Below are 27224 nucleotides of genomic sequence, written 5' to 3' on the forward strand. Positions count from 1 at the left end.
TGGAGTACGCAGTCTACATATCATCAAGCATGTGGGGAATGAGTCACTCCACTATAGAGGATATGCTGGAGCTAGACAGGGACGCTTTTTCAATCATACCATCTTCGGGTAAAAATGGATCATGAGCACTAAGAGAATTAAGCAATAATGCATTCGGTGGGATACTACTATCAGATCGAGTACCCGGAATGACATAAACGTCACAGTCATAGTAGTCAAAATATAGTTGCTTAAGACGACTGATTTCCTCATCATCCAAGAGGTCATGCAGTGAACTCGTGGTTTCAGAGAGTATACTTCCTTCACTATTTATACGATTCTGAAACTGTGGCATTCGTACCGATTCCTCATTGAAGTTTTCAGAAGTTAATCCACCACGGGAAATATAGGAACGAGTGGCAGTAAGTCGTCGTGATTGAAAAGCGCGAACATAACTTTGAATAGTTACAGTGAGGGTTTGGGCCACTACCGCGCATTGTGCAAGGGCAAACTCCGCTCCAGCCTTGCGACGCACCATTGTGGGTTTTCCACACTGTTTAACTGAAGCTAAATACACACTAATAACTCCTCGAAACGCCAACAACTTTGCTGCATTTATTTTAGCAAGTTCTTCCTTCAAGCGACGTTCAGCAGCTACACAATTCCTCAGTTCCGCCAGTGCATTTACAGCACCTGCGGCGTAATCCTCTGCCCAAACAGCACTTCCAGCAATCTCCATGCGGGTGTTTGCCAATTCCGCTGTTGCCGGTGCTGTTGACCGTGCCGTTCTTCCGGTATTCTTTCCTTTATGTGTTCTGACATTGTGTGTATGTGAATGTGAGTGTATGTGCGTTGCATCACCGACAAGAGCACCAGCACCCCCATCTCGTGGTCCTTGTCGTCCGCGGCGCTTGTCGTCGTCGTCACTTTCCACATCGCCATCATGTGGGTGTGCAAAAGGAATTTGTTGTTGTTGTGATAGTGATGTTTGTTGGATTTGGAGGAGCGAACCGCGGCTTGTGGTCGATTTTGGCCCATGCGTGTGTGTCTTCTGCGGTGTTGGGCGGAAACCGCGGCGTTCACTTTTCGGCGGTGAGTCGCCGGACCGTACTGCGAGATCACTGAACTTCACCTCGCGTGGCTGCAGCACCGGTCGGTGCTGTTCCATTGCTTGTACAGATATATATATATATACACGCACACAAACAATACTATACTACCAATAGCAGTGGCAACAGCAAAAAAAAACTAAACAGAATGAAATAAGGTTCAACAGAGACATAGAAAGAAAGGAAATAATATACAAAGCAACGGGATTAACAGAGATGGAAATGCATATAGAAAAAGAGAAAAAGGAGGGAGTGTGTATGCATGTCCCAAGCAATCCCTCTCCAATTTATTTCATATAGAAGAAAAAAAAGGAGGACAGGAATAGGTGCCTCAAAGCAAGAAACAGTAAAGAGACATATACAAAGAAAGAAAAAAAGGAAAAGAAAAAAGAATAAGAAGAACGTATGCAAAATAATAAGGATTTTTTTTTTTTTTTTTTTGAATACTGTACTAAAACAACTTGTTTAGTAGATCTGTCCATTGTTCCACATCACGCACCATCCATTTCAACGGACGGTCAGACCAGGTTTTCCCTCCAAGTTTTAATTCCATCAAGTTAAACTCCTCTCGTACAGCCACTACAGAGGCTTCAATCAAAGCATTTCGCTGGGATGCGTCGAGCACAGCAAAGTTACGACAGGCATCAATTCGCTTCGTCAAGGCTTCCGCCGTATCTCGATACCAATGTTTAACGGCCATACGCTGAGACTTATTTAGTTCCTCTGTTGATGCGTTGAAAGATGCTAGACGAGGATCTGTACTTATTGGTGGAAAACAGCCTGACCAAGATGCGGCGAACTCGTCAACATATCGTCTTTTTTCATCCTCAAGCATAGCAATTATATTAGAAACAATAGGCACAGATGGTTCTTCTTCTTCCTCTTGTTTTCCTCTGGAAGTATTTTTTTTCTTTGTATCTATGCTCTTTTCAAGAATAAGACGTCGCTGATGAAAACAAGCCTCTTTACGGTAACTTTCAATAAAGAAAATAATATTGTTTAGCATAAATATAGCTGGTGAAATAAGATGACTTCGATCCTTAGCATGATGTGAATTAGATCCCAAATGGAAATTACTAAGATGTTGAAGAAGATTATGATTATTATTATTAGAACCTACATCTTCCATAGCATCAAGTTGAATTTCTTGTGCAGTTTCAGCAATAACTTCCAAGTCTCGCAAGGTTCCAAAAACACATCGCATCATATAATCTTCAACCTCTTGTACAGCTCTTGATTCAGCATTCGTATTTAACAAAGATCCATGTAGGGCAAGTTTCATTGCTCCATAATAATTTGTTAATAATACTTTATGTAGATATACTTGATTAGTAACGGAGACATGGGCAGAGCAATCAAGTGATGGATACCACTCTGTACGGTGTAGAGTTCGTGTATATTCTTTTAATAGTCCAGGTTCTAAAGATCCTTTACAAGTAACATAGAAATCCAAAAGATCTCTCACTTCAAAGAGAAACTTTTCTACTACATTATCCACATGATCAAGAAAGTTATGATTATCTCCAGGTAAACTTTCTGCAAGTAATTTCCATTTCCATAAATCCTCAAGAAGTTCTAAACCTACAAATATAATATCTCGAAAATTTTGTCTTACACCAAATAATCCAATACCCTCACCTCGAGAAAGTACAAACATACGTGTAGGATCTGAAAACATTCCCTCATTTACTTCTATAGCTGAAAAACATTTATCTTTTACACAATCAAAAACCATAGTACCTAATTCACTTGGAATTTCAACCACATCAAAAGAATCATTTAATGGATCTAAAACATAACGTTTCAGACAATCTGAACTTTCCGTAACGAGTTGACGAGCTTTAGAAGAAATTGCAAGAAGATAATGACTTCCTTTTTGATAATTTTTTCGCATAGGAGCTACACCATGACGGACTGTAATAGTACTATAAGGTTGAATTTCATCTTCTTTGGCACAACTCTCAAGAAGGGAATTCACCGTTCGCAACATATGTTCACCTAAAAGTTGCTTCACATCTACAGAAACAACATCTGTACGATTAAAATTTTCTCCAAGTCTATGTATCACTTTATCAATACCATTTAAAGCTTCAGGTTTGTGAATAAGAAAATGGGTTGATGTAGTGCGTTTTTCATTATCACCTTCTCTAGCTAATTGGTCTTTCTGAAGTGCGGTTATAAAAGACTCCTTCACGGTATCTTCAGCCACTTTTACTACAGTATTTAATTGTTCTGCGATGTTTGCTGCAATTTGATCTGCATAAGGATTTGGTGGATGAGATGCGAGATAGTTATCAGTAAAAACAAGATAATCAATACACTTACACAGTGCTTCTGGTTTTTTCTCTTTACGAGCTAATACGAGTCGAAGGGATGGTGGTGGATGGTAACAGCGGGCTGCTCTTGACATTTCTTCAATAGTAGAAGCGATGTTTTCTTGTGCTATTTCCCACGGCTGTACATCTGCAGTGATGCGGCGGGCGCGCTCTGCAATGGCCCTTGACGTGTCGGCGAAGTTGTCAAGAGTCTTCGCACTACTGATGTGAAGAGCATTGAGTGCATTAATTTGTTCATCCAATGTGGAGAAACCCATGGGATGAGACCACCCTACATAATATATAAAGAGATTATCAATAATAATAAGAAGAGGAAATAAAGGTTTATATATATATATCGTTAAGGAGATAATCGTCAATACCCCATCACGGGTGAAAGAAGGAAAAGTAAAAACAAAAAGAAACAGGTAAAAGAAACTAACAGAAAATAAATTAAAGGAAGAAAAAAAGCTTGTATCTTGTATTCTTCTTTTTCATTATCACCATCATCACCACCACAAAAGATTACAAAATACAAAGTCACAATCTTCTTTCAGACGTTCTTTTTTCTTCGTTTTCTTCTATCTTTCTCTCTCTCTCTTCTTCTTCTTCTTCTTTTGATGCTCACTAAATTCATGTTGTGAGATGAGGACGAATGGCTTCCATGAAGTTCTCTCGAAAAGATTCATCGCTAAAACGTTTAATAACATTCAATCCACGCTCCTGAAAAGTCTCATACATTCGGGGATTTTCTGTTTTCATTTTAAATATTTCCACCATTCGATCGGCATATTCGGCCTCATCTTTAGCGAGAAAACCAACATCTGGTGATGTGATGATATCAAGACAGACACCTCCACTGTTATGACCAAGTGGAATACATCCAGACGCTATATACTCCACAAGAACAATTCCAAAATGTTCATCTTCCATTGTATGAAGCCCAATACAACAAGTTGAGAGTAATTCTCCCACTTCAGCAAAAGGGGCTCCAACTCGTACTTCTACACGATCTGAAATACCTCTTTTTTCAGCTTCTAAAACAATATCATCTGCTCGTTTTTGATCCTCCGCACTTCTGGCTCCTCCTACCATAATGAGTCGGGCATCCGATGGGAGACGAGGTAATGCCCTGTGAAATGCGAGTAATTGTAAAAGATGATTCTTTTCAGGTCTAAATTGTCCAACACTAACAATTGTATTATTTCGTTCTTCTGGTAATTTTCGAAGTTTCTCCAGATGACTAACAGCACAGGATGGGTATAAAAGTGCGGAAACTTTTGATTTCCACAATTGATCAATGTGACCCTTGGTCCAATGTGAATTCGTTAAGACAAGCACAGGAAACTGTCCAAGCCACCAATAGAAACGAGCGAAAGCTTTATAGTATAAAACTTTAGCCTTTCGAAGTATATGATAACGTGCGAGTATACCTCGGTTGTTAAATCTTTTTTCTCCACTTTCCACACGTTGTGTCATTATGGATGTGATGACAGGGTAATGTGTATAGGTGATAATGCGAACATTAGCAAATAAAGAAAGTAATGGATAAATACCAGGGATACCAACACTTTCAATCACAATAGGTGTTATACTATTTACAATACATGTTTCATAGAATAATAGAATACCTCCACATACAGTTTGTAAAATAAGTGTTAAAAAAGGATATTGTGTACCATCAAGCCACCTTGTTACTTCTCGTCTTAAGAAAATAACTTCCAAAGGTTTTTGTAAACGAATATGAAACTGTCTATAAACTATATCAGCTAGTTGTTCTTCCTTACTTGCACCTATACTACTATTACTATTTCCTTTACTTCCAATATTTGTGCAGTAGAGAACATAGCGACGATCAATTCCTCTCTGTGTATCATCTTGTTGAAGAGCATCAATGGCTATCCACAACACACGTTCTCCACCTCCTCCTGCGGCGGCTGATGGGTGTAAAAAACCAACAGTGTTGGACGGGAACTGTTGTTTTCCACGACGAGCCCTCACTGCAATCACAGCAATGAGACTACAAAAAAGAATAGATATTGTCACTATGGCAGCCGTCAACATCTTTACTAATCAACGCACACTCCCCTTACAGAAGGGGGTAAAAAAAAAAAAAAACAATTACTGAAGCTAAACACAAGAAATAAGAAAAGAAAGAGAAGAAAAAGAAAAAAAAAAACATTCCTTAAAGGTTAATTTCAATACAAAGAAAATGAAGTAATAGAAGAGATACAAATCAACAACAACAAAAAAAAAAAACAAAGTGTGCGAACCCCCACAAAGTCGCACAACACAAACCAGAAAAAGAAGTAAGTTCTACGAAACAAAAACGAAAATAAATCATATATTACGGACCTCACGCCTTGATGGATGTCTTGAAGTGGTTCTTGATTCTGCGGTTCACAGTCTTCAGATAGCGGCAGCGGCCAGTGCCAGTGGTGCGGCGCTTGATGGCCTTCACAGACCAGTTATAACGACGGCGGCTGGCGCGTGGATAGGCGCAGGCGGCACAGCGCTCCCACTGCACATGATATGCATTGCGGCCGCAGCGACGGCAGAGAATGTGCGTGCGCCCGTGGCGCTGACCCATCGATGTGGTACCCTTCGTCATTGTTCCTTTAGACTAAACGAGGCCCCCTTTATATATTTATATAAATAAATATTTATATTTGGTGGTGTGCGTGCGTATAATGGGTTTGTGTTTTAATACACCCCAATAAGGTAGCACAGAAGGGAAAAAAAAGATAAGCGAAAAAAAAAGAAGAGAGTTATATATATATATACATGTATAGCATTATAAAGGGGTAAGACTTACAGTAAAGCAAAACAAAAGAAAAAGTGGACTACAGATGATAGATAAATAAATAAATAGAGATATTCCAAATAAGAAAAAAAAAAATTACAAGAACACGGAACAAGAAAACACAACTAGTCGTTTCGATTAAGGAGATCCTTATCAGCAGTGCAAAGCCATGCATCACATGAGTCATCTCCATCCTTATCCATTTCAACTTCGTTCTGGTTTCCATGATTTGTCGCCTGATCAATAATGTTAACAGAAGTGAGAATAGGAATATGCCAATGAGAGGACGAGAGTCGTCCCCGTTGCACCCAAACAGCATACGGTCTCGGAGGAGCAACTATTAACGTCGCCGCTCCTGTTAAACGTTGATAAAGGGCCCTATACGTTACACGATGTCGTTGGCGCCAACGCAAAAATGAACGTTGACTAAGCAGCATAAAATGATGATCACGCATTTGATCATTTGAGACGAAAAGACAATTTGGTTTTCGAATAGCTGCATATAACCAACAATAGTCATCATTAATAAAACCTGGACAAGCAATCAAGGATGAATCACTCTTCCATTTTGAAAGCCACTCCACATTCTCTGCAGATGGAGATTCTATATGACGATTATGCAACATCACCAAAGGTTTTTTTCCTATTCGTCGTGTTTGCATTAACATTTCATCAATAAGAGAAAATCTCGGAGGGACATCGACTGGCATTGGAATTTCACAAAGTTGATACTCCGGTACAGTCTTTAAATCAACTCCACGATCACGGAGTACTTTTTCCTTCGCTTCTCTGTACCATCTACTGAGACCATAATATCCAACATTGGCTCCATCAATAACGGTATCATAATCACACTCTGCAAGTTTTGACTTGAAATTCTCAAACTCTTGCCATCGTCGTTCCTTCTCTGCTGGTGTCACCATTCTTTCTGGTTCATACCGACTCGCACCTTCCACTCGTGGGGCGATAAGTTTAGTTTCAATATCATTTAGAAGAGTATCACGATCTGTTGCCTCAAAATCAAATGTACGCAGCATCGTTCCACAACGTTTACATTCCCCAGTTTTATCATCCACTTTTGTCATCTCACCTCCCATGAGAGATTGCAATATCTCTCCATTACTTTTACCTACAACTGGGTGGTGATCTATCATACTCTGCATCAATTCATCACGTAAGGCAACAGCAGTAGAACTGTCCTGCGTGTTGTTCTTTAGAGAAGAGAGTAATTGATGATAATCCACATCCCAAAACTCCACACCTTTTGCTCGTCCAAGTCGCAGGATCTTAAGGGCCAATTCAATATCATTTGTTTTCGCGGCATGCTCAAGAAGAGGAAAAAAAACTCGTCTTTTGTGAGATCCTACCGGTAACATGGCAAGCATTTTTTCTGCTAAATCAATATCGACATTTACACATCGAGTAAGTAATCGAATAGAGACAGTAGCGACTTTTTCATCAACAACATTCATGTGCAGTGAAGACTCCGCCTGTAATATCTGTCGCATTAACATTTCCCCACTTTCCAACATTCCCTTTTCTGTCCAAAGATAAAGAACTTTGGCAATGGTTGAGCTACGAGGAAGCGTTTTGTGCTTTTCAACACATTCTTTAAGGAATTGAGAGAGCATAGACACTGCGGATAATTCCGTAATTCCCATATTTGCCAACTTTACAAAGACTTCATTAATAAAGTCAGATGGCTTTAGTCGTCGTTTTAATTTAGTCTGGAGATTATTCTCTGTGATCATTTCCTGAACAATCGGAAGAGCACTGAAGTCGTGTGGGATATCAGGCTCCACCCGTACACGGCGACGTGCCGGTTCATCACAATCCGACATTCTCTAATTTTTCTTTTCTTCTTCTTTTTTCTTTTTTCTCTTCTTCTCTTCTCAATGAAGCAACAAGATCCACCACCACCACCACCACCAAACAATTATACTTCTTTCAAGATACAATAAAAGACAGAAAAAGAAATCACAAGAAAAAAAAAAAAAATAGAATAACAAACAAACAAAAGAAAAAACAGGGTGATGGTACGACCCCACCTCCTCTCCTTAACTTTCCTCAACACCTTCGTAAGATCCATCACAAGAAAAAAAAAAAAAAAACAAGAGTGAGAAAGAGAAAGAGACAACACAACATGAACATCATCATCAATATCAACAAACATTAACAAGGGAAACAACACAACCCCCCTAAAAAAAATGGGTATTGAAGGAGATGATACATTCTTTGACCACAAAAAACAAAAACAACAAACATACTTTTCAAAAGTTCCAAAATACGGTTTACATTACTTTTTTTTTGTTTTTTTTTTTTTTTTTTACGAGGACAGTAAAAACGAAGGGGAGAAAACATATACTCCCACCTTCCCTATCCATCTCATCTCATCCTAATGGGACACGGATAGTCCCAATGGCAAATACATTTCGCAGCTTTTGTTCAAGTACAGCCACATCATATTCTGCCTGAAGGACTTCACGATTCATTGCCCTTAAGAGCTTTTCTGCCTTTTCCTGTTCTCTTAATCTCTTTTGTGTAAGTTTGCGGTCTTTTCCCTCTTCCAGGGTGCGTTGATGCTCTTCTTCTGCCGCTTGATAGGCCCTACTCAACTCTTGTGCCTTTTCCACAGAGGCATCATATTTCTGCAGCATCTGCAGTTGATGTTCTGTAAAGAAGGCGGAGAAATCTTCTGGGAATTCACGTGTGCTGTACGCGATGGAGTCACGGAACTGTGCAGGCGCAGCACCGTATACTTCCTCTAATTCTTTTCGCACGAGCTGTTCAAAATCAGCGTAACTCTGTAGTTGGCGTAGAGATGATAGTTCAACAGAAATGTCTGCGTAATCCTCACATGCCCGCAAATGTGGGCGCTTAAAGACGGACATCGCCTTTAAAATTAAAAAAAAATTAAATAAAGAACAAGAGACAAGGAAAAAAAAGGTAAACAAACAAACAAAAAAAAAAAAAAAAAACAGCAAAAGGAAAAACACATTCAACTACTTTTTTTTTTCTTTACTCTTGAAAAAAGTATATATTAATAATTATTCAGAAACAATGTGCATTTTTAGCACACCCCTAAGAAAGATAGTAAAGAGAGATTCAGGTCACTATCTGTTTAACAACATTCTACTTCACTTACTTTTTTTTTCCCCCTTTCGTATGTGCTTAAATAGCCCAACACAAAGAAGCGCTGCGTTAGTGTTTCCACATCCTTGTTTTTTTTTTTTTGTTTTAGCTTTCTCAGGCTTTTTTTTTTCTTTCTTTCTGTTCTTTCTTAATTTTTGTTTTTAACCCTCCTTTTCTCACATCTTGTTTTTCTTCTTCTTCTTCTTCTTGGTCTCACCGATGTATACACATGGACATCTCTCTCTCTGTCTGTCACTTACTCCAAAACAGCCGTATTAATCATTCCAGCATCTTCCAACGCATCACAGTCTGCGTGGAGTGCATTTATATTATTGTATAGATACCCACCGTACATATCCTCAAGGTTTCTTTGATCTACAACGTATTCACCCGTTACACCAGGGGAAATATCGATGTCGTACTCCTCCTTAAAAAACTCTCTAAGTGCAATATGACTATCAATATCGGTATCACTAGAATGGCTAGTACTGTTTTGAAAACGTTTAAAATCTTCATAAGTCCAGTATCCCTTATCTCCACCAAAACGGTTAAAAATCATATTTACCAGAGGTTTATCATCAACACTCAAGAGAAGACGAAAACCTTCCTTCTCTGCACGGGCATACATTTCACGGCAATTTACACAATACATTTCTCCACTTTCTTCATCAAACTCCAGATCTTCAATGCCCAAACATTGTTTATTGGCGCAAACCTGCAAAACGAGAACATCTTCTTCGTCGTCTGACATAATTTCCGTTGGTTTTTTTGTTGCCTCCTCCACCATCGCTATGGAATTCATGTAATAAGAAAGAAAGAAAAAAGAAAGAAAGAAAGAAAGAAAAAGAAAATAACCAAAGTTTTATATACATATATAATCGAAAAAAAAAACAAATTAATATCAAATTTATTAGTTAATAATATTTATCAGTAACTATAGGTTTAAATCCAATTTACATATATAAACGTTCATCTATGCAATGAAAATAGGGATGGTTGTGTACACAAAATAGTAATATTATCAAATAGAGCGCAGTGACAATCTTGTGTTTAATCATCTTTCTCTTGAAAGGTTCAATTTACACCCAACGTGGTATTAACATAGGAGGTAAAGGTGGAGCAGGAGGTGCTGTAGTCGATACTTTAAACTGATTCCCAATTACGGCAACTTCTTTTATTCTCACCGGAAGAAGAGGAGGAGGAGGATTAGGAAGATTAGGATTAGGATTAGGAGGATGAGGATTGCAAATTTCACTCTCATCAATGTAGAATGTACTAGTCACTTGATCATCCACAATGGAAGTTGTTTCAACCTTTAACAAATCTCTAGTTAAATTCTTTCTTCTGGTTTGCCATTTATTGCCATTTTGTTTTAACTGGAGTAGATGCTCTCGTTCCATTTCAAGACGTGTCTTTATTTCACTAGCCGTTTCTAACCTCTCTTTCCAACGGTCTTGTGATCGATGAAATAACTCCACTTCTTTTCGTCGCATCTTGGCAGTTGATGTGGTGGAAGGGTTGATGAATGAATCTACCGAGTCCAATTCATTCTCATTAAAGAAACAATGATGAGCCAATACTCGCAAATCTGCAGGAATAGTTGGATGAAATATATAAAATAAAATATTTTTTATTGCCAATGGAATTTCTGTAAATCTAGCTATTATGTGATGACAACTACGTCGTGGTGTCTCTTCATCTTCTTCACTACTATCGGAAATAAAGGGTTCTCCTTGACATGTCAGAAGTGTATGCAACATCTGTTCATCTACGCAAACACCACACAATTGCAAAAGAATAACACCAAACAAAAGAATATCAAAAGGTGTTCGTTGAGGTAAAAGTGCATTCCCTTCTTGAATTATATATGGATAATGTGATGGAAATAAACATGTCCCTGCAAGAATATCCTCTACATCAGAGAGTACTAATCCATGTCTCTCAGAAAGTATAAGATTACCAATAGAGAGTATGGGAAGTGATATGTTGTACTGATGACAACTACAAAGTATGTAAAGAATTTTACGACCCAATTGTTGCAATTGTGAAACTTCTAATGGTTTCACAATTTGTTCACGTTCTTGTTTTTTCTCTGTTGTAAATGGTCGACGTGAGAGAAGCATATCACGTAGACTCCCTTGCGGGGCTATTGGGTAGATAGCAAATACACGTGAAGCGGCTACATCTACATATAAAGGATCGTAAAAAAGAGTGGGATTTAATCCAATAAGAATCTTCTGCCATGCATGTACTTCAATCTCTGCCATTGTAACAACATGCTGTACCACAAGTAGTAGCTCTGTACCTATAGAAGCATCTGTAACAAAGATACGTGTTTTCCTCCACCGCGTTAATTGTGTAGATGATGATGATGATGATGGGACAATAGAACGAAATACAAATGGTGTTCCTCTAAGCCACATACGTGCTGCTATAATATTTGAATCGTGATCTTCAGATAAAGAACTTGCTGTAATCAAGCGACGTGCTATTGTCCATTCATCTGAACATCTTGCCTCTGCCCTAGTATGATGTAAATTCTCTTCATATTTTCGCTGCTCAAGTAAAGCTGCCTGCTCAAATCCAATGAGGGATAAAAACTCTTCATCCCTGCACAGCAAACGGTGACTCACCACACTATTTAAAAATACTTCAACAGAGGTTCGCCGTGCTTCAACATACGTCGGATCATTTCCTCTGAAGAGACTTTGTCCCAAAAGTGTCGGTAACTCTCGATCTGAAACAAACTTTCCTAATCTTGTACACAATAAGGAACACTGATTGTATGTGCGCTCTACAACGGTAAGGGCAACAGTGGGACGCACTGGATTCATGATGCACACCTTAAACGTCATATCATTTTCTCCAGGTAATGGATCAATCACGCGAAGAAGAAGCGCAGAGGGATGCAACATGACGCTTACTTCCTCAGTTAGACTGCATACCCTCTTTATTGGGAATGAGAGAGAAACAAGAAGCCAAAGAAAAAAAAAATAATAATAATAATAATAGAAAATTACAAGGACAAAACAAAAAAAGAAGAATCAAATATACAGAATCTATTTAATACTCTTTCTATTTATTTTTTTCCTTTTATCTTTATAGTCTTGTTATACGTTCATCCATAAGTATATCTATGGGTCTGCAGATATATATATATATATATATATATTTTTTTTTAAAACCCCCTTTCGCAACTTCAACCCCCCACCACCCATTACTTAAGAGATCGAATATACTCCACTGTACAGGTGGAGAGCAGTTGATATGTTCGCTGCACCTCCTGAAATGACGGTTTGTGTGTTGTCAACGGGGCTCTGCGAACACGCGGGTCCCGCAGTCCCACCGGCGAGACCGGCCGCCCCGGCAGCGGCGGGAGTTGCGAGAAGTCCGTCAGAACGGCGCGGTTCTGCGGCCCCGGCGCCACGTAAAGCACCAACGCCGCCGCGTCAATATACGGCCGCCAGCGGAGAAGAATATCCCGCACGTCCAGCCGCCATTTTATTTCCTGCGCCCGGCGGATCTGAGAGCCAATACTGCCGTAACTTCCGCTATCCTTCTCGTGTGAGGATTGCTTTCCTCCCTGCTTTTTACGTACAACGTAGCGCTGAAAAGACTTGTGCACTACGGGCTTTCCATCCATAAATACACCACCAGCAAAATAGCCACCGTGACACATGAGAATAACCCATGGTAAGAAGGTAAATGAACGTAGTGAAGTGCATAGTTTGGGTGGTACATCTTGGGGTAATAACTTAGTACCACCATCTTCTTCTTCCTTTTCATCCTGCATCGCATCATACTCCGCAATTAACTGCTTTGAAAGCTCAGCAGTAACAGAATCTTCATCAGACTCTGAACCCTTTTCTTTTTCTTCTTTTTCCATTTCCTCCTCCTCCTCCTCCTCTCCTTTGGCTTCAATAGTTAGATCTGACGAATAAAGATTCTCATCATTCGCGGTATCAATAGAAGTTAAATTGTCTTCAGGTACCATTTTAACAGTTTCTGTTACAGGTGTACCGTATGAAAGAGCAGTAACCACTGCGCGGTGTAGAGTTACACGACATTGACACAAAATCCCATCATATTCCACAGGTGAAGTAAAGTCTAGACGAGCTAAGGGTGTATTCGGAATCAGTACGCAACGTCCTGGTCCAACTGCCTCTTGTGGTATTTCATTACTATTACAGTCAGTGAATTTAGCGACCTCCACAACTTCCCCTTCATCAGCTTCTTCACTTTGCAACGGTTCTAGTTGCTTCTGAGGCGAAACAGTAGATACCACGGCTTTTTCCCCTTTTTTCCCTTCTTTTTCTTCTTCTTTAGCCAATACACTTTCCTTCTGAGAATCTCCTGTTTTTGACTGCTTCTTTGTCTTTGTCTTTGTCTTACGTCCACCTTGTTTCTTTTTACTCTCAAGCTTCTTCCCCACCTCTCGTTCGGCAGTTATTAACTCTTCGTCAATACCATCCTCATTTTCGCCCTCCTCCGCAGTGAAATCCACCTGAAGAAGGGCATCCACAGGATTGGTTTGCTTTATCACAGATGCATGAACCTCCTGCTCCAATTTATCCAGTTCATGGAGTAATTTCTCTACATATTCGCCACTAAAATTGCCAAGTTTTTGCCGCCCATCTCGGAGACGTTCAATATTGGCGTTGTAAGTGTTTTCAGCTTCATATGCGTTGCGAGGGGGTGTAGCCAGAGAAATTCGTGTAGCCTTGATTAACTGCTGTATTTCATCTAAGCTTGACATCTCTCTCTCTCTCTCTCTCTTTTTTTTTTTTTTCTTCCTTCTTCAAAAAACTATTTTTGTGGATGTATATAAACAACTTTGTATTACTTCTGTGAACCCTCCACACCCCATCCACGAGAGCGTGCTTTAACAAAGGATAAATAACAAGAACAACAGAGACACGAAGAAAGACATATAAAGAAAAGAATTACGAAAAAAAAGTAAACACAGAGAGCAAAAAAAGAAAAAAACAAAAACAAGAAAAAAAAAAAAATACAAGTTATACAAGGGAGCAGAAAAAGAGAAAGAAAAAAACGACCTTGTATCTGTCTGAGCGTGTTTGTATACAAAAAAACAAAAAACAAAACAAAACAAAAAAAAGTTACTCATCCAAGCCTGCACAAGACAAAAATGGCAAACAGAGGAGTCACCCCTATATACAATAACATAGAGTAAGCTCTCCTATTACAATGCATGCACCGCCCTCACCATTACCACAGAGGTTAATGTAGCGGTCCTTTTGGTATCAACCCATTAGGAATGGAGCTAGTATCTTCATGAACATCACTTAACTCTGACCCCTTGCAGAGCCAACTCTCTGTTGGCAATGCATAGCCTGGTGTCTTTGATGTACGGTTGAAGCTTGAACGGCGAGCGCTGGGTGCACGTTGGGGAAAAACACGATGTGGGTTAACACCACACATTGCGAGTTGTGATGTTGGTACCATACCATTGGATACATCAATGTCATTGCCTACAACCGTTTCGTTAACATTAATGCGTGGAGCACTACCCATCAGGACCTGTGGAGTCGGAACAGAATGCCGTGCATGATCTCTTTTTCTTGTCTCATCGAGAGCGCGACGATCTTCTACTGAGTTATTAAAACTTCTCCTCCGTTCATGTGAAATATCCAGGCTTATATTTTTACTATTAGAACCCACGGGATCAACATATCGCGGGTGTACGACGTCTGCTAGTCTTTCTAGGATACCATAAAGCGAAGCTACAGAGATGACACCTTCCTTTTTTTTCTTCTTTTCCTTCGAACTAGATCTGGGGTTTTTCTCTTTGCTATGTGGTTTCGATACAGGTTTTTCCTCAGCAACCAGGTAGGGAATCTTGGGATGATCATTTAAATCACTCACTATTGAATTGCGATTCTTCTGAAATGCGAAAGCATACGATGGGCGGCGTGTTAGCCGCTTTGCAACACATTCAGCTGAATTTTGATTTAACGTTACCACTAAACACTTTGCCTCCGGTGTAGCAGACACCAATGGAATTTTTGTGGCATTCTCATCATAATTGTTACTCACAGGAAGGTTCGACTGCATACCTACTGTTTTGGAGTTTAATAAAACTCCTCCCTTATCTACTTTCACTTCTTTTTCTTCCTGTAGAACAACTGAACTTGGCTCTTTTGATGTTTCTTCAGCTTTTGTCATTGTTTTTGAATGAGCTAGGTTATCATTTATAACTTTATCAGGTATTTTTTGCTCTCGTTGTTCTTGTTGTTCTTCTTCTTTTTTCAAGCTTGTCTGTGACGCTGTGTGCACCGCTTGTGTGGAGCTGCGTCCCACATCATCCACCTCAGAGGCGTTTTCGATGTTCAGGAGCTCCTTTGCCTGTGCAATAACCTCGTGGGAATGTCTAATCATGGAATCCCAGTTGGTGACACTTTCTACTTTACCCTGTCGCGGGGAGACATTCCGCAAGCCGTCCTGTATCCCATTCACGAACATTGCGACGTGTGAGTGTTGCTTGCCGTTCGTCTCCACGGGGGTAGAGTGGCGGGAGCCGCCGGGGGAGAGCGGCGGGCGTCCACCGGAGGGGGTCGACGGCGGCGTGCAGGCGGCCGTGAGGGCCCCACCCCGCGAAGACGGGCGGAACACCCGCTGCTGCATGTGCCGCGAGTGAACAAACGTCGGGCCGTTGTGGCCGCCGAACTCCGCCACGGCGTCCTCCGCACTGGTGTCAGGGGAGGCGCTGAAGTAGTGCGCTAGATACGGGTTTTGGCGCATTGCCCCTCCCGTACCCACTACAACCTAATAGTGTAAAAAAAAAGAGGGAAGATTGGGAGGAGGAAAGAAGGGAGAAAAAAAAAAAAAAGCGTCTGTGCGTTAGTAATGTATATGTGAATGGATGTATGTACGTATGCAATGTGTGCGTGGAGATAATAGTACTGAAAAGTAGTGTCTAATGATTTAGCCAGAAATATGAGCAAGAAAAGATAACAAAAAGGAAAAAAAAAGAAAAGAAGAAAAAACAGAAGAGGAAGAACAGCAACTGCAAAAATAGCTATTGAAGCCTTCTCTCCAGTGTTTTTTTTTCTTTTACTTTGTTTGCCCAGAAAAAAAAAAGAAACAAGAAAAAAAAATTTATCTCTTTCTTTTCTTCTTTTTTCTCAGTCAAACGAATAACAAATTATTTTTTTGTTCAGCGTTTTCTTTTTTTTTTTCTTTTTTTTTTTCCCATGCTCTGCTGGACTTGTTTAGCAGATAACTTTTATGAATGCTTTTTTAAACTTAAATAAAACAAAAAAATTTTTTTTTTCTTTACGCGGTTGTCCCGTGTGCCTTGAGGACACACAATGCCTCAGTTACCTTTTCATGTAGTAGTTTCTGGTTATACAGGAGCGTAAAAGCCTCCTTGAGATCCATCTCCAAAAACATACCAGTAATCTTAGGTGCATGATCTGGGGCAATTTCAAACACCTTAATATATAGACGGTCACCCAGAGCAGCCCGTTGCTCATCCACTGTCATGGTACGTAAATCTTCAGCCGTGATGGGTGGCAGCGGTGGGGTGTCGGGTGCTACACCAGGAGAAGGCTGCGGTGTTCGCTGTGCGGTAAACGCCATGGAGGGTGTGGAGAACATATCCGGTTGTGGGTGTGGGGCCGGTGCTTGCTGAGGTGCCTGATGATGACGACCAGCACCACCACCACTGCCGCCGCGTTGGGCATTGCGTGCATTGCGGCGTTGTGGTCCTGGTCCCTGCGCAACAAACGGTGCGGGGTGCATCCGCCGCATCATCATTTGCAGACGTTGTTGGAACTGCAGGCGGAGCATGGTGTAGCGTTGATCTCGGCGTTGGGCAATGTTGACAATAAGTGGCTTGCCATTCAACATACGTCCATTCATTTCCCGAAGTGCAGCATTTGCCTGGTCAGCATTTTCAAAACTGACGAAACCGAAGCCTCTGCTGTTGCCATTGGCATCTGTCATTACACGACGGCTTCGGATTTCACCATATTCTTGGAATAACTCATGCAAGTTCTTCTCTGTGAAGTCAGGATCAAAGTTACGCACGTAAAGGTTGTTTCCAAGAGACTGACATTGCATGTATTTCTGCCTCAAGGCGATTAATCGTTCACTTCTTGGCTGAGCACGCTGCACATAAAGCTTCTCTCCTGGTGCTGTAACACCTTCAATAACCTGATCATGGAATGCTTCTATTGCCTTTACTGCATCATCATGCTTTTCAAAGTTACAGAAGGCAAATACTCGTCCATTCTTATCTTTACAGGTAGCAGAACTTGTGATACCACCAAACTTTGAAAAAAACTTCTCAATAATATCCTTATCCACAGTAGGTAACACTTGCTTGATGTAAACATTAGTGAAATTTGCAACAAGAGCAGCAAGACGAGCATTACGACGAATAAAATTAGCGACGTATAAACCGGATTTCGCCTCATCAGCATTTTCCTTGTCACCGTTCATATTGGTAATGGCATCCTTAGCCGCATCATCCTCCTTGAAGTGCACAAAACCGTATCCGCGGCTCTTACCTCCTTCATCTTCCATAACCTTGCAGGAAAGAATGTCACCGAATTTTTTAAAGATTAAACTGAGTGCACGGCTGTCCACCTCGTTCTTCAAATTCTTTACAAAAATATTACCATTACCGCTATAGCGGAGGGCGGGATCACGTTGTTGCCACATAATGCGAACACACTTTTCTCCAATACGTTTGAAATTCAATGATTCCATAGCCTTTGCTGCACTTTCAGGACTGTCAAAGTTCACATATCCATAACCCAGAGATCGCTGCGTGATAATGTCGCGGCAGACACGCACATTCAGAATAGTTCCATAGGGCTTGAAGAGCTCTACCAGCTGTGGTTCATTAATTGCAGGATCAAGGTCACCAACGTACAAAGATGCCACTTGGAGTGGTTTTGTGACGGGAACGGTGGGAGTGATTTCTTCCTGGGTAGCCGTCGTCATACTTACTTTTTTTTTGGTTTCCCTTCAGGATTAAGTACTGTTCTCTTTTCCTTTTTATTCGTTTCCTCTCCTGAGAGTGTTTATCGCCTTTAAGGCCTTTATTCCTTTCGCGTTTGTTTTCCCGTTCTTGTTTTTACTCGAATCGCGGTTAAGCCGAAGAGGGCCTTAAAGAAGAAGTAGAAAAAAAAGTGAAAGTAAGGATAGAAGCAAAATGAGGGAAAAGGATACAGATGAAACATTAGGAACACATCAAAACGCAAAAGAACAAAAAAAAAGAATTATGAATTGCGCTGCGCACTGGAACTCACACTCATATGAACACAAACATCTCCAAAAAAAAAAAAAAACGTGTCTTTCATTCTTCCTTTCTTTCACAGAGACATATGTACACAGAGAAACATATATACAGAAAATTGCATATAGATACGCAAGAAATAAATTAACGACGCGTACTCAATGCTTCTTGGAGTAAATCGAGTCGAAACTGCACTGGATCCCACGTTTGAGGAAATACAAACGTGGTATCATAACTAAATCCTTCCCGCACAACTTCCGCAATATGAAGAGCAGCGAGACAAACAAAACAACCACAGTCAGTACCATTAGTTTGAGAAGGAAAATCATGAAGAAGTTTACTTGATTTTGGAATAAAATGTTTACACATTTTACTTTTACGAAGCAATGAAAGGAAAGAGTTAGAGCATTTTTTATTACGATCATTAAGACTATCCAGACGAAAAGCTCGAAACGGCTCCTCTAAACTTTTACGTTGCAACAAGAGAATACTCCAGTGATCCCCATCCCCGTCACGCGCATCATAATCGGCGATGGGGATCACCAGCAGGCGTGCCTGACGGATCTCATCCAGTGGCCCCAGTGTGGGGTCTCGAAAGGCGTACATGGTGTGGGCGACGGTGGGGTCGAGCAGCAGAAAATCCGGCCGGGCGGCGTGGGCAGCGGCCTTCGCGAAGACGTGAAGAATAACGCCCTCCGCCACCGCCGTGTCGGCGCGGAGGGACGCCACATCATCATCGCCAAGCGCCAGTCTGCACGTATATATATATATATATATATCTATATCTATTCATATGTAAAAGAAAAGGAATAGGAAAAAAAGAAAAAAAAAATAAGAGGAAAGGAAGAACTGGGATGTAATTTCAACCCTAGGGGAACACGACTCACCTACACGCCCAAAGGAGAAAAAAATATCCTGAAAAAAAAAAAGAAGCAAAGAAAAAAAAAAATTGACACACCTCACCTACACCCTTTTATTCTCTTATCAAAACAACACACAAAGAAAAAAAAAGAGAAGGTGGGGTTACTGGTAGTAAATATATATATATAAAAAGAAAAGCAAGAAAAAAAAAAAAAAATTGCCAAAATTCTCGTGTCATGGTGATCGAAATAGAACATGTTTCCATGTTACTAGAAGCAAGAAAAAGCAAAAGATAGTAACAATTAACGATCATCCCATATGAGAAGGTTTAACGCAACTAATACTTTGTTACATCCTATTGAGTATTGCGACCCCCCGGTAAAACAGAAAATACATGTTCAATGAACGCTGCCTCTGCTCGGGAATCCATAGACTCTGCTAAACTTATTGACTCTGCACTATCCTCTACTACTCCTACTGTAGACGGTAAATTTTGTCGCCCTCTCATCCACTTCACAAAGTTTTTTTTAGTAAATATATGACGTTTTCTGGGGTCACGTGGCCAAAGCATAAGAAGTTTAATAAGGTCATCCCGTAAAGTCTCAACTGCTTCCCTAGAGAGAGAGGCTGCCGCCTCGCGTAGTTCAAAACGACGAATCTCAGTTATAAGATGTTCTCGTTCCCTTTCAAGTGCAATCTCATTCGCACGCCGCATCCACACACTACTTTTTACACAATCACCTCCAGTATTTGGTTTTACTGGCCTACTTGGGGCTGTGAAGGGACGGGTATTCTTCTCGTTAAACGTATTCTGCAGCGCAGTTAGCGGAGGTTGCCCGGTAGAGGTTGTTTCATGTCGTATAACCATATGACGACAACGGTCTCTTACTGCAAGTGAATCATCTATTTTAAATTGATCTGCATAATTCACATAATCAAATCTATGACGCCATTTTTCAACAATCTTACAATCCTCTGATGCATCATAACTCTTTCTTTGTCGATCAGCAATAGGTGGAGAAGACGGTGGATCTGTCGAGAGATCATGAATAACTCGCCAACTACGCACAGGCTCCTGTTTTAGTCGTTCTAAAAGTTTAGAGTGTGTTTCAAGAGTTTGTTTAGATGTCATGAAATTTTCACCCCGAGTTTCTTTTCTCTTTCCCCAATTTCGAACAACCTCAGATAACGATGCGTTTGAATGCATAGGAAAACGTCCCCTAGCTATTGTATTTAACAGAGAGCGGGTTGAGTTACATACAAATGAGCCACCACTTAGAGATCTCTGTTCCCCTTGACCCTTCTTTTCTTTTTCTTCTTCTCCTCCTCCTCCTCCTCCTCCTCCTCCCCAATACGGTTCTTCCGCCTCTTCTTGTTCCTGTTCCTGTTCCCACATCTGCAACGCTCCTTTTTCCTCCGACTGTGGTGGAACCACAGTGGAAGTCTCGGTAGATAAGTTTTGCACTGCTCCTCCTCCTGTTCCTGTTCCTCCCGCCACTACCGGAGCCATAGTAGCAGTAGTACTACTAGTTGTTGTTGCGGTTGTAGGACCTTCTTTCGAAGGAGACGCACTCCTTAAACGCGGTCTTCGCTTTTTTGCTACTCCTTCTTCGATAGCACGTGCCAAATTTTTAAGATACTGTTGACATTCTGTGCTCTGTGGAATCTCCCTATTTTTTACACGCATTGGAACAGGTGGTGGTAGTGATGGCTGTGCGTGTTCCATGAGGGCCTTCATGAGATTCTGATCATCAACGTATGCTACATGTCGGTGTTCCACTGCATCTCTGAGAATGTCTGCAGTGTGATGCTCCCACCGGCCGGGCAAAATTGAATTCCCTGCGAAAGGGTCCAAGTTCGCTGCAGAGGCTCCCATCACTGCCCGCAAACGTCCAGGGCCCGATAGCGCCCGTACACCACCATCCGATAATGAGGCATTCATCTTAATAAACTATTTCCAATAGGAAAGGAATACAGGAAGCAAAGAAACACAGTAGATAGAGAGAGAGAGAGAGAGAGAGATAGAGAGAGAGAAAAAAAAAAAGAAACAGCATCATTCAATGAAGCAGAAGAGATCAAAACACATGTCTCCAAAGACCTTTTACTTCTTTTTTCTATTCTTTTTTTTTCCAGTTGTGACGACATTTTCTTCTCTTTAATCTTTTTTTTTTCTTTTCCTTTTTCTCTCTTTCCACTCCGCAAGGATTACAAGACGGAACCCTCCACGTGATGTGCCATCCCACTCTGCTGCAGTGCGGCACAGTAACGCAGTACGGTCTCTGCGTGATTAGTTTCACTCTCCGCCGTGGCCAGCGCCACCACCTCAAACGAACGGTGTGGATGTGATTCTTGTTGTATTGACTTCCACCTATCCGCTGCGGCTTCAGCGCAGAGAATCGCATTGCCAAGTACTTCCGCAGCGGCTCTGCGAATATCCATAGAAGTTTGTTGGAGTCCCACCACACGACATGCAGCCTCTGATAACTCTTCAGTGATATTTGTTGGGGTTGCTCCTACTGTTCCTACTGATGATGATGATGATGTTTCCTCCGTTGGGAGTAATTTCAATAGTAAAGCCTTCTCAAAAGGAGAAACAACATCAGGACATGATACCTTTAACATCTCAGACCAAACATAGATGTTTTCTATCATAGCAGCCAAAGTAATCGCCGACATTATGGAGCAAGATTCGATAGTAACACAAGGACTTTTAAGATAATCTATTAAGGCTAAACGAATATCTTCATTTTCTGATACATTATCAAATCCTACAGTACTTAACCCAGTAATGCAATTTACAAATTGATTTAAATCCTTTTCTTGTGAGTTTCGAGCATATTCCACAAAGTGTTGACGAGCTTCTATCACCATAGCTTTAAAGAGTAATTCATCTTGATCCCGTATAGAGATTGCAGTGGATGTGAGAAGTGAAGCGTAACTACAACGTCCTTTTAAAGAAAGTTGTACATCAACAGGAAAACACTTTTCACGACAAAGTACGACGAGTCCTGAAAGGGCTGCGTACCCACAATAATCAAGTGCTTCTAGTAACTCAACTAGTTGTTCTGCAATCCTGTCATCTCTGTTACCATTACTACTATTACTATCACTACTGTTATTAATATCACTATTATCCGATTCTTTCTCTTTAGTCAAAGAATTAGTTACGATGGTGACGTGTGAAGCTGCTGACTGTAATAACACTTGTGAAACCTTTGAATTCAATAATGTTGATAATGCCTTTAGAATTCTTGTTACTTGTGTAATACTACAATCTTGAGTCATCATCAATCGCAGCAACACCATTTCTACTTGTTTAAAAGATGATGGTAAAAAATTACACGCTGCAAGACCTTCTACTAGATCCACAACTTCTACCACCGTGCGTTTCTGCTGCATGGCAGCCCCAATAGCGGTATCGAGTACAGCCATTAATCGATTAAAACGAGAATGAAGTATTCCTGTTGGTGTTTCACTTTGCATGCGTGCTAATAATGGTAAGAGTCTATTAACTTCACTGAGAGTAACAGAGACTTTACTTGCTGCTGCTTTTTGTGATAAGTGTTGTACTAAATCTAAGAGTAGTGTATTTCCACTGGAGTGATTTTCACTTACTTCTAATCTTTCTACAAGTTCTGCGAGTACTGCAGATGATTTCGCACCGAGTTTTACACGTCGTAGTCCCTGAGCACTTCGAATGCCTAAATTATAATGAATAAGCGTATCCTTATTGGTTCGTTCCGCATGTTTTTGCATTTCCACAATTGGAATAAAACCATCTTCACTCATAATTTGAGTTCGGGGTCCATCTAAGCGGTATAATAGATATTTACAACGTGCTAAAGCCATTTGTGAGAGTTGTTGATATTTAGCCATAAAAGATACCTCTTCCTCATTCTTTTTTGGTTCTGTTCGTGTAAAGAAGGCAGTATTTCGTTCTTTAATTTCCACACAAAAACGCATAATGGTACAAAGTTCACTTTCACCTACATTTTCCAATGCATTCTTTTCTCCAAATGCTTCTACACTCATCAATCGAGAGAGGCCTTGCATAACTTCCCGTTGATCCACCACTCCAGAAGCATTAGAGAAACCATATACACTACTATCATTCTCAGTAACACTCATTAAACGAATAGCTCCAAATACGGTCTGAACAAAAGGCATATTGGTAAGAATACATTTTCCATTACTTAAATCATCGGTAGCGACAGCATCTGTACTAGTACTACTACTAATACTAATAGTAGAAGGAATATCATTCATCTTCTCTTGTTCTACCCCAAAGAAGGACGAGAATGGAACACCATGATTACAACATAATGCGGCACATGTGATAAACCTTTCCAGTGCTGTAGAAGTACTATTAGTAGTATTAATAGTATTAGTATTATTAGTAGTATTGCTCATATCACGGAATAACGTAGGATCATTTCGTGCGTAACGTGCCACAACTTCCACTTCACGATGAAGATTAAGCGGTAGAAGTTCCTCCTTCTCCACAACATCTGCCGGGTGTACTTTACGCACACAAAATGTCGAAGCTGCCTCAAGCCATTGAAGTGCATTCAACATTTCACCAACACTCAATAATGCCCCATCGGCAGTATTCATTGCCTCTTCTTCATCCGGCCAAATGATATGCCGTACATCTTCAAAGCGATGGCGTATAGCCAACCAGTGACGTTTTCGCTTTAGTCGTCGATCATAATGTTCATAATCGGGTCCCACGTTAAGTTCCCCCGGCGAGGGAGTGTTCTTCATTCCAGTGGTATCCATCAAAACGTATTCTTTACAAAAGGAAACAAATGCCTCACACAACTCCACAACCGAACGTTCCTCCGGATTCACTTGCAGACAATCATCCACTGCCGATGGCATATCATCTTCCATATCTCCCAAATCACAGAAACTCGTATCCATTTCTTTCCATGAACCTGAGGCGTTGGTTAAATTCACCGGTGGATGTGTGATCTCTGCGAGTGGAATGGAAAAGGAAAATGTCCGTCCCTTCTTGTTTGTGTACGTCACTTTCGTTGTGCCTGGAATGCGGCGCGGCACACCGTCGGTGACGCCTTGTTTCACCTGCGGGTGTTTGCCGAGCGGCCGACTGAAGCCGCCCCTCGTGCTGCGGCCGCCAATTGTGATGGACCGCACCGCCGGCAGCACCGCAGGGGACCGCAGCACTCGAATCATTCAGCCTCCCAGTGTCACTCCCCAGAGACACCCCACTCTAATTGTAAAGATATATTATATATATTATATATATATATATATATATATATATATAGAGAGAGAGAGAGAGAGAGAGAGAGAGAAAAGAAGAAGAAGGAATAAAAAGTGATGTTTTGTAGTGAAAAATGGAAATATATGGTTTATTTTTTCTTTTCTACAGACCGCAAAGAACAACTCCAAAGATTCACTCTGGACGTGTACAATACAAACTTACAACTATATAGGTACTAAACGGAGAAAAACAAAACAAAAAAAAAAACAACGGGCAAAACACACACACACACACGTGTCAAACAATAGTAAACACATGAGCAGCAATTCGTACACATAAGATTCTCATATATATACATATCCATATATGAGAAAAAAAAAAAACACAATAAACGACACGACTGAGGCAAAGGAGTCTTCTTCTTCTTTGCAACAAAAACACAGCAGTAATAAAGTGGCGTGGCAGTTTTATCACACTAGGTGACGTTTACGCACAGCTGAAAAAAAGAAAAAACAAAACAAAAACAAAGCAAAACAAAAAAGGAAAAGAAGATATACAACTGGAATAAAAAAAAAAAGAGGGGAAGGGGGAGGAGGGTGAGAATAATAATGAGGGGAGACCCGACTCCCCATCAACTACATAGAAATGGAAAACGTAATAATAATAATAATAATAATAATAATAATAATAATAATAATAATAATAATAATAATAATAATAATAAAGACATAATAATAAAAAAAAAAAACAGTTTTCATAGAGAAAAAAAAAAATTGACGTACACTCTTACTTTTTCTTTTCCTTTTTTTTTTTTTAAATCTTAGGCAACGAGGAGAGCATATTAATAAGATCTTGTGTCCCCGTGGCATTCTCCGTCCCAATATTAAAAAAATTCTCTGACACTGTATGTGCTAACTTCATCGGCGTGGAGGTATTGCTTAAGTGAGGGAGCGTATTTTCTAATCTTAATTCTAACGTTTTTGCTTTATCAAGCTCAAAACGCATGCGTCGAGCCTTTTTCTCAGACTCACGTAAAGTTTTGAAATAAGGATGCCGCAATGCATCCTTTGCCGTTCCCCGTTGTTCTTCATTATATGTTAGCAACTTTGTCAAGAGATCTAAAGCTTCTCGTGAAGCATTTGGGAGAAGTTTTGCTAATCCGGTACCTTGTTTCTGTGGAAACTCAAAGTCCATATGTGTACCGGAGCTCTTTAACTTGTTTAATATCTCAGGAGGAGGAGTGCCGAGTATATTATGGATTTTGTGAATCTGATCCAATTCATTGCTACCAGGAAAAAGAGGAAATAAAGCCATAATCTCAAAAAAGACACAACCAGCACTCCACAAATCCATTTTATAGGAATAGTATCCATCTGTTAAGAGACACTCCGGGGCACGATACCAACGGGTGGAGGTATACTCCGTTAAGGGTTGTCTAGAGTACACACCTTTGCAGGATCCGAAATCAGCAAGTTTAAGTGTGCCATCATCGTTTACAAGTAAGTTTTCAGGCTTTATATCACGATGAAATAACCCTGTACGATGGGCATGATCAAGTCCTTTTAATAACTGATACATGTAACTTCGAATTCTTTCTTCACTAAGGTATTGTCGACGTCCTTTTATGAGTTCATATAGATTCATATCCATAAATTCAAACACTAACGCCAGACGTCCGGTTGATCTATCAAACATTACTTCAATAAGTTCTACAATGTTAGGATGAGGCTGTAAACGTCGTACAGCCTGAATTTCTCGCAGACGATTAACTTGTTCTTTTGACTTGAAGGGTTTCTTCATGCATTTTATAGCTACAAGTCGATTAGTTTCTATGTTCTGAGCCTTCAATACTTCACTAAATGTTCCCTCACCTTTCTTGCCCAGTATCTTGTATTTTTGCATTATAACTGCAATCCTTACTTCGTCAATCCAAATATATATATATATATATATATATATAACTATAATCTATTCGCTCGCACAGATCTTTACGGGTTCAGAAGGGTGTGCAGACTAGAATACAAACAGCAAAATATATAATAAAGCTAAGTACGGTGATAGTGAAAATCACACGTGCAAACAATTCTTGTGTGTCTGTGTGTGTGTGTGTTTTTATGATCAAAAACAATAGTAAAGAAACAAAATGACAAGATGTCGGAGATGGTGGTGGTGATTAGTAGTAGTAGTAGTAGTAGTAGGGGCAATAGAGAGAATTCCTTTTCCCTCTCACAGTGTGAGGAACAGCACTTTGGAAATGCGCCAACAGACACGAACCACCACACCCCCTATTTTCTTATCCTCTTGTGTATTGGGGAACGTACACCTAAAGCAAAGCGCTTCTATCAATTATAAACAAGAAAAGAAAAGAAAAGAGAAAGAGAAGGATGTGTTAAAGAGAGAAAAAGGGCTGAGGAAAAAAAGGAAATAAAATAAATAGATGTGATGTACCTCTGCAGGAAAACACCATTCCATCTCATTAGAGATAAGAATTACAGGAAGGCAAAGTAATGCCGGAAGGAAGAAGCAGAAGATA

At 40.3% G+C, this 27224-nt stretch overlaps 14 protein-coding genes across 14 annotated transcripts; all 14 read right to left on the reverse strand.

Annotated features, from left to right (window-relative positions):
- Positions 1 to 43: 43 nt before the first annotated feature.
- On the reverse strand, positions 44 to 1147 carry TM35_000041510 (uncharacterized protein; the record flags this gene model as incomplete). The annotated part of the gene is made up of 1 exon (XM_029022345.1): positions 44 to 1147. One exon carries the CDS (start codon positions 1145 to 1147, stop codon positions 44 to 46), a length of 1104 nt encoding a protein of 367 aa, XP_028886003.1.
- A 392-nt stretch (positions 1148 to 1539) lies between these two features.
- TM35_000041520 (uncharacterized protein) lies at positions 1540 to 3681 on the reverse strand (the record flags this gene model as incomplete). The annotated part of the gene is made up of 1 exon (XM_029022346.1): positions 1540 to 3681. One exon carries the CDS (start codon positions 3679 to 3681, stop codon positions 1540 to 1542), a length of 2142 nt encoding a protein of 713 aa, XP_028886004.1.
- A 355-nt stretch (positions 3682 to 4036) lies between these two features.
- TM35_000041530 (glycosyl transferase) lies at positions 4037 to 5467 on the reverse strand (the record flags this gene model as incomplete). Its single annotated transcript, XM_029022347.1, has 1 exon — positions 4037 to 5467. One exon carries the CDS (start codon positions 5465 to 5467, stop codon positions 4037 to 4039), a length of 1431 nt encoding a protein of 476 aa, XP_028886005.1.
- Positions 5468 to 6331: 864 nt separating this feature from the next.
- On the reverse strand, positions 6332 to 8047 carry TM35_000041540 (uncharacterized protein; the record flags this gene model as incomplete). The annotated part of the gene is made up of 1 exon (XM_029022348.1): positions 6332 to 8047. One exon carries the CDS (start codon positions 8045 to 8047, stop codon positions 6332 to 6334), a length of 1716 nt encoding a protein of 571 aa, XP_028886006.1.
- Positions 8048 to 8596: 549 nt separating this feature from the next.
- TM35_000041550 (uncharacterized protein) lies at positions 8597 to 9097 on the reverse strand (the record flags this gene model as incomplete). The annotated part of the gene is made up of 1 exon (XM_029022349.1): positions 8597 to 9097. One exon carries the CDS (start codon positions 9095 to 9097, stop codon positions 8597 to 8599), a length of 501 nt encoding a protein of 166 aa, XP_028886007.1.
- Positions 9098 to 9594: 497 nt separating this feature from the next.
- Positions 9595 to 10140, reverse strand: TM35_000041560 (uncharacterized protein; the record flags this gene model as incomplete). Its single annotated transcript, XM_029022350.1, has 1 exon — positions 9595 to 10140. The coding sequence occupies one exon, from the start codon at positions 10138 to 10140 to the stop codon at positions 9595 to 9597; it is 546 nt and encodes a 181-aa protein (XP_028886008.1).
- Positions 10141 to 10417: 277 nt separating this feature from the next.
- TM35_000041570 (putative p21-activated kinase 3) lies at positions 10418 to 12253 on the reverse strand (the record flags this gene model as incomplete). The annotated part of the gene is made up of 1 exon (XM_029022351.1): positions 10418 to 12253. The coding sequence occupies one exon, from the start codon at positions 12251 to 12253 to the stop codon at positions 10418 to 10420; it is 1836 nt and encodes a 611-aa protein (XP_028886009.1).
- Positions 12254 to 12555: 302 nt separating this feature from the next.
- On the reverse strand, positions 12556 to 14094 carry TM35_000041580 (putative ankyrin repeat and zinc finger domain protein; the record flags this gene model as incomplete). The annotated part of the gene is made up of 1 exon (XM_029022352.1): positions 12556 to 14094. The coding sequence occupies one exon, from the start codon at positions 14092 to 14094 to the stop codon at positions 12556 to 12558; it is 1539 nt and encodes a 512-aa protein (XP_028886010.1).
- Positions 14095 to 14576: 482 nt separating this feature from the next.
- On the reverse strand, positions 14577 to 16097 carry TM35_000041590 (putative UDP-Gal or UDP-GlcNAc-dependent glycosyltransferase; the record flags this gene model as incomplete). Its single annotated transcript, XM_029022353.1, has 1 exon — positions 14577 to 16097. The coding sequence occupies one exon, from the start codon at positions 16095 to 16097 to the stop codon at positions 14577 to 14579; it is 1521 nt and encodes a 506-aa protein (XP_028886011.1).
- Positions 16098 to 16631: 534 nt separating this feature from the next.
- TM35_000041600 (polyadenylate-binding protein 1) lies at positions 16632 to 18308 on the reverse strand (the record flags this gene model as incomplete). The annotated part of the gene is made up of 1 exon (XM_029022354.1): positions 16632 to 18308. The coding sequence occupies one exon, from the start codon at positions 18306 to 18308 to the stop codon at positions 16632 to 16634; it is 1677 nt and encodes a 558-aa protein (XP_028886012.1).
- A 439-nt stretch (positions 18309 to 18747) lies between these two features.
- On the reverse strand, positions 18748 to 19209 carry TM35_000041610 (putative SUMO1/Ulp2; the record flags this gene model as incomplete). Its single annotated transcript, XM_029022355.1, has 1 exon — positions 18748 to 19209. One exon carries the CDS (start codon positions 19207 to 19209, stop codon positions 18748 to 18750), a length of 462 nt encoding a protein of 153 aa, XP_028886013.1.
- A 610-nt stretch (positions 19210 to 19819) lies between these two features.
- TM35_000041620 (putative DNA repair protein RAD2) lies at positions 19820 to 21406 on the reverse strand (the record flags this gene model as incomplete). The annotated part of the gene is made up of 1 exon (XM_029022356.1): positions 19820 to 21406. One exon carries the CDS (start codon positions 21404 to 21406, stop codon positions 19820 to 19822), a length of 1587 nt encoding a protein of 528 aa, XP_028886014.1.
- Positions 21407 to 21669: 263 nt separating this feature from the next.
- Positions 21670 to 24660, reverse strand: TM35_000041630 (putative target SNARE; the record flags this gene model as incomplete). The annotated part of the gene is made up of 1 exon (XM_029022357.1): positions 21670 to 24660. One exon carries the CDS (start codon positions 24658 to 24660, stop codon positions 21670 to 21672), a length of 2991 nt encoding a protein of 996 aa, XP_028886015.1.
- Positions 24661 to 25504: 844 nt separating this feature from the next.
- On the reverse strand, positions 25505 to 26593 carry TM35_000041640 (protein kinase; the record flags this gene model as incomplete). The annotated part of the gene is made up of 1 exon (XM_029022358.1): positions 25505 to 26593. The coding sequence occupies one exon, from the start codon at positions 26591 to 26593 to the stop codon at positions 25505 to 25507; it is 1089 nt and encodes a 362-aa protein (XP_028886016.1).
- Positions 26594 to 27224: the final 631 nt, after the last annotated feature.

Source organism: Trypanosoma theileri (assembly GCF_002087225.1).
Source record: "Trypanosoma theileri isolate Edinburgh chromosome Unknown TM35_Tth_4_V1, whole genome shotgun sequence".
NCBI lineage: Eukaryota > Euglenozoa > Kinetoplastea > Trypanosomatida > Trypanosomatidae > Trypanosoma > Trypanosoma theileri.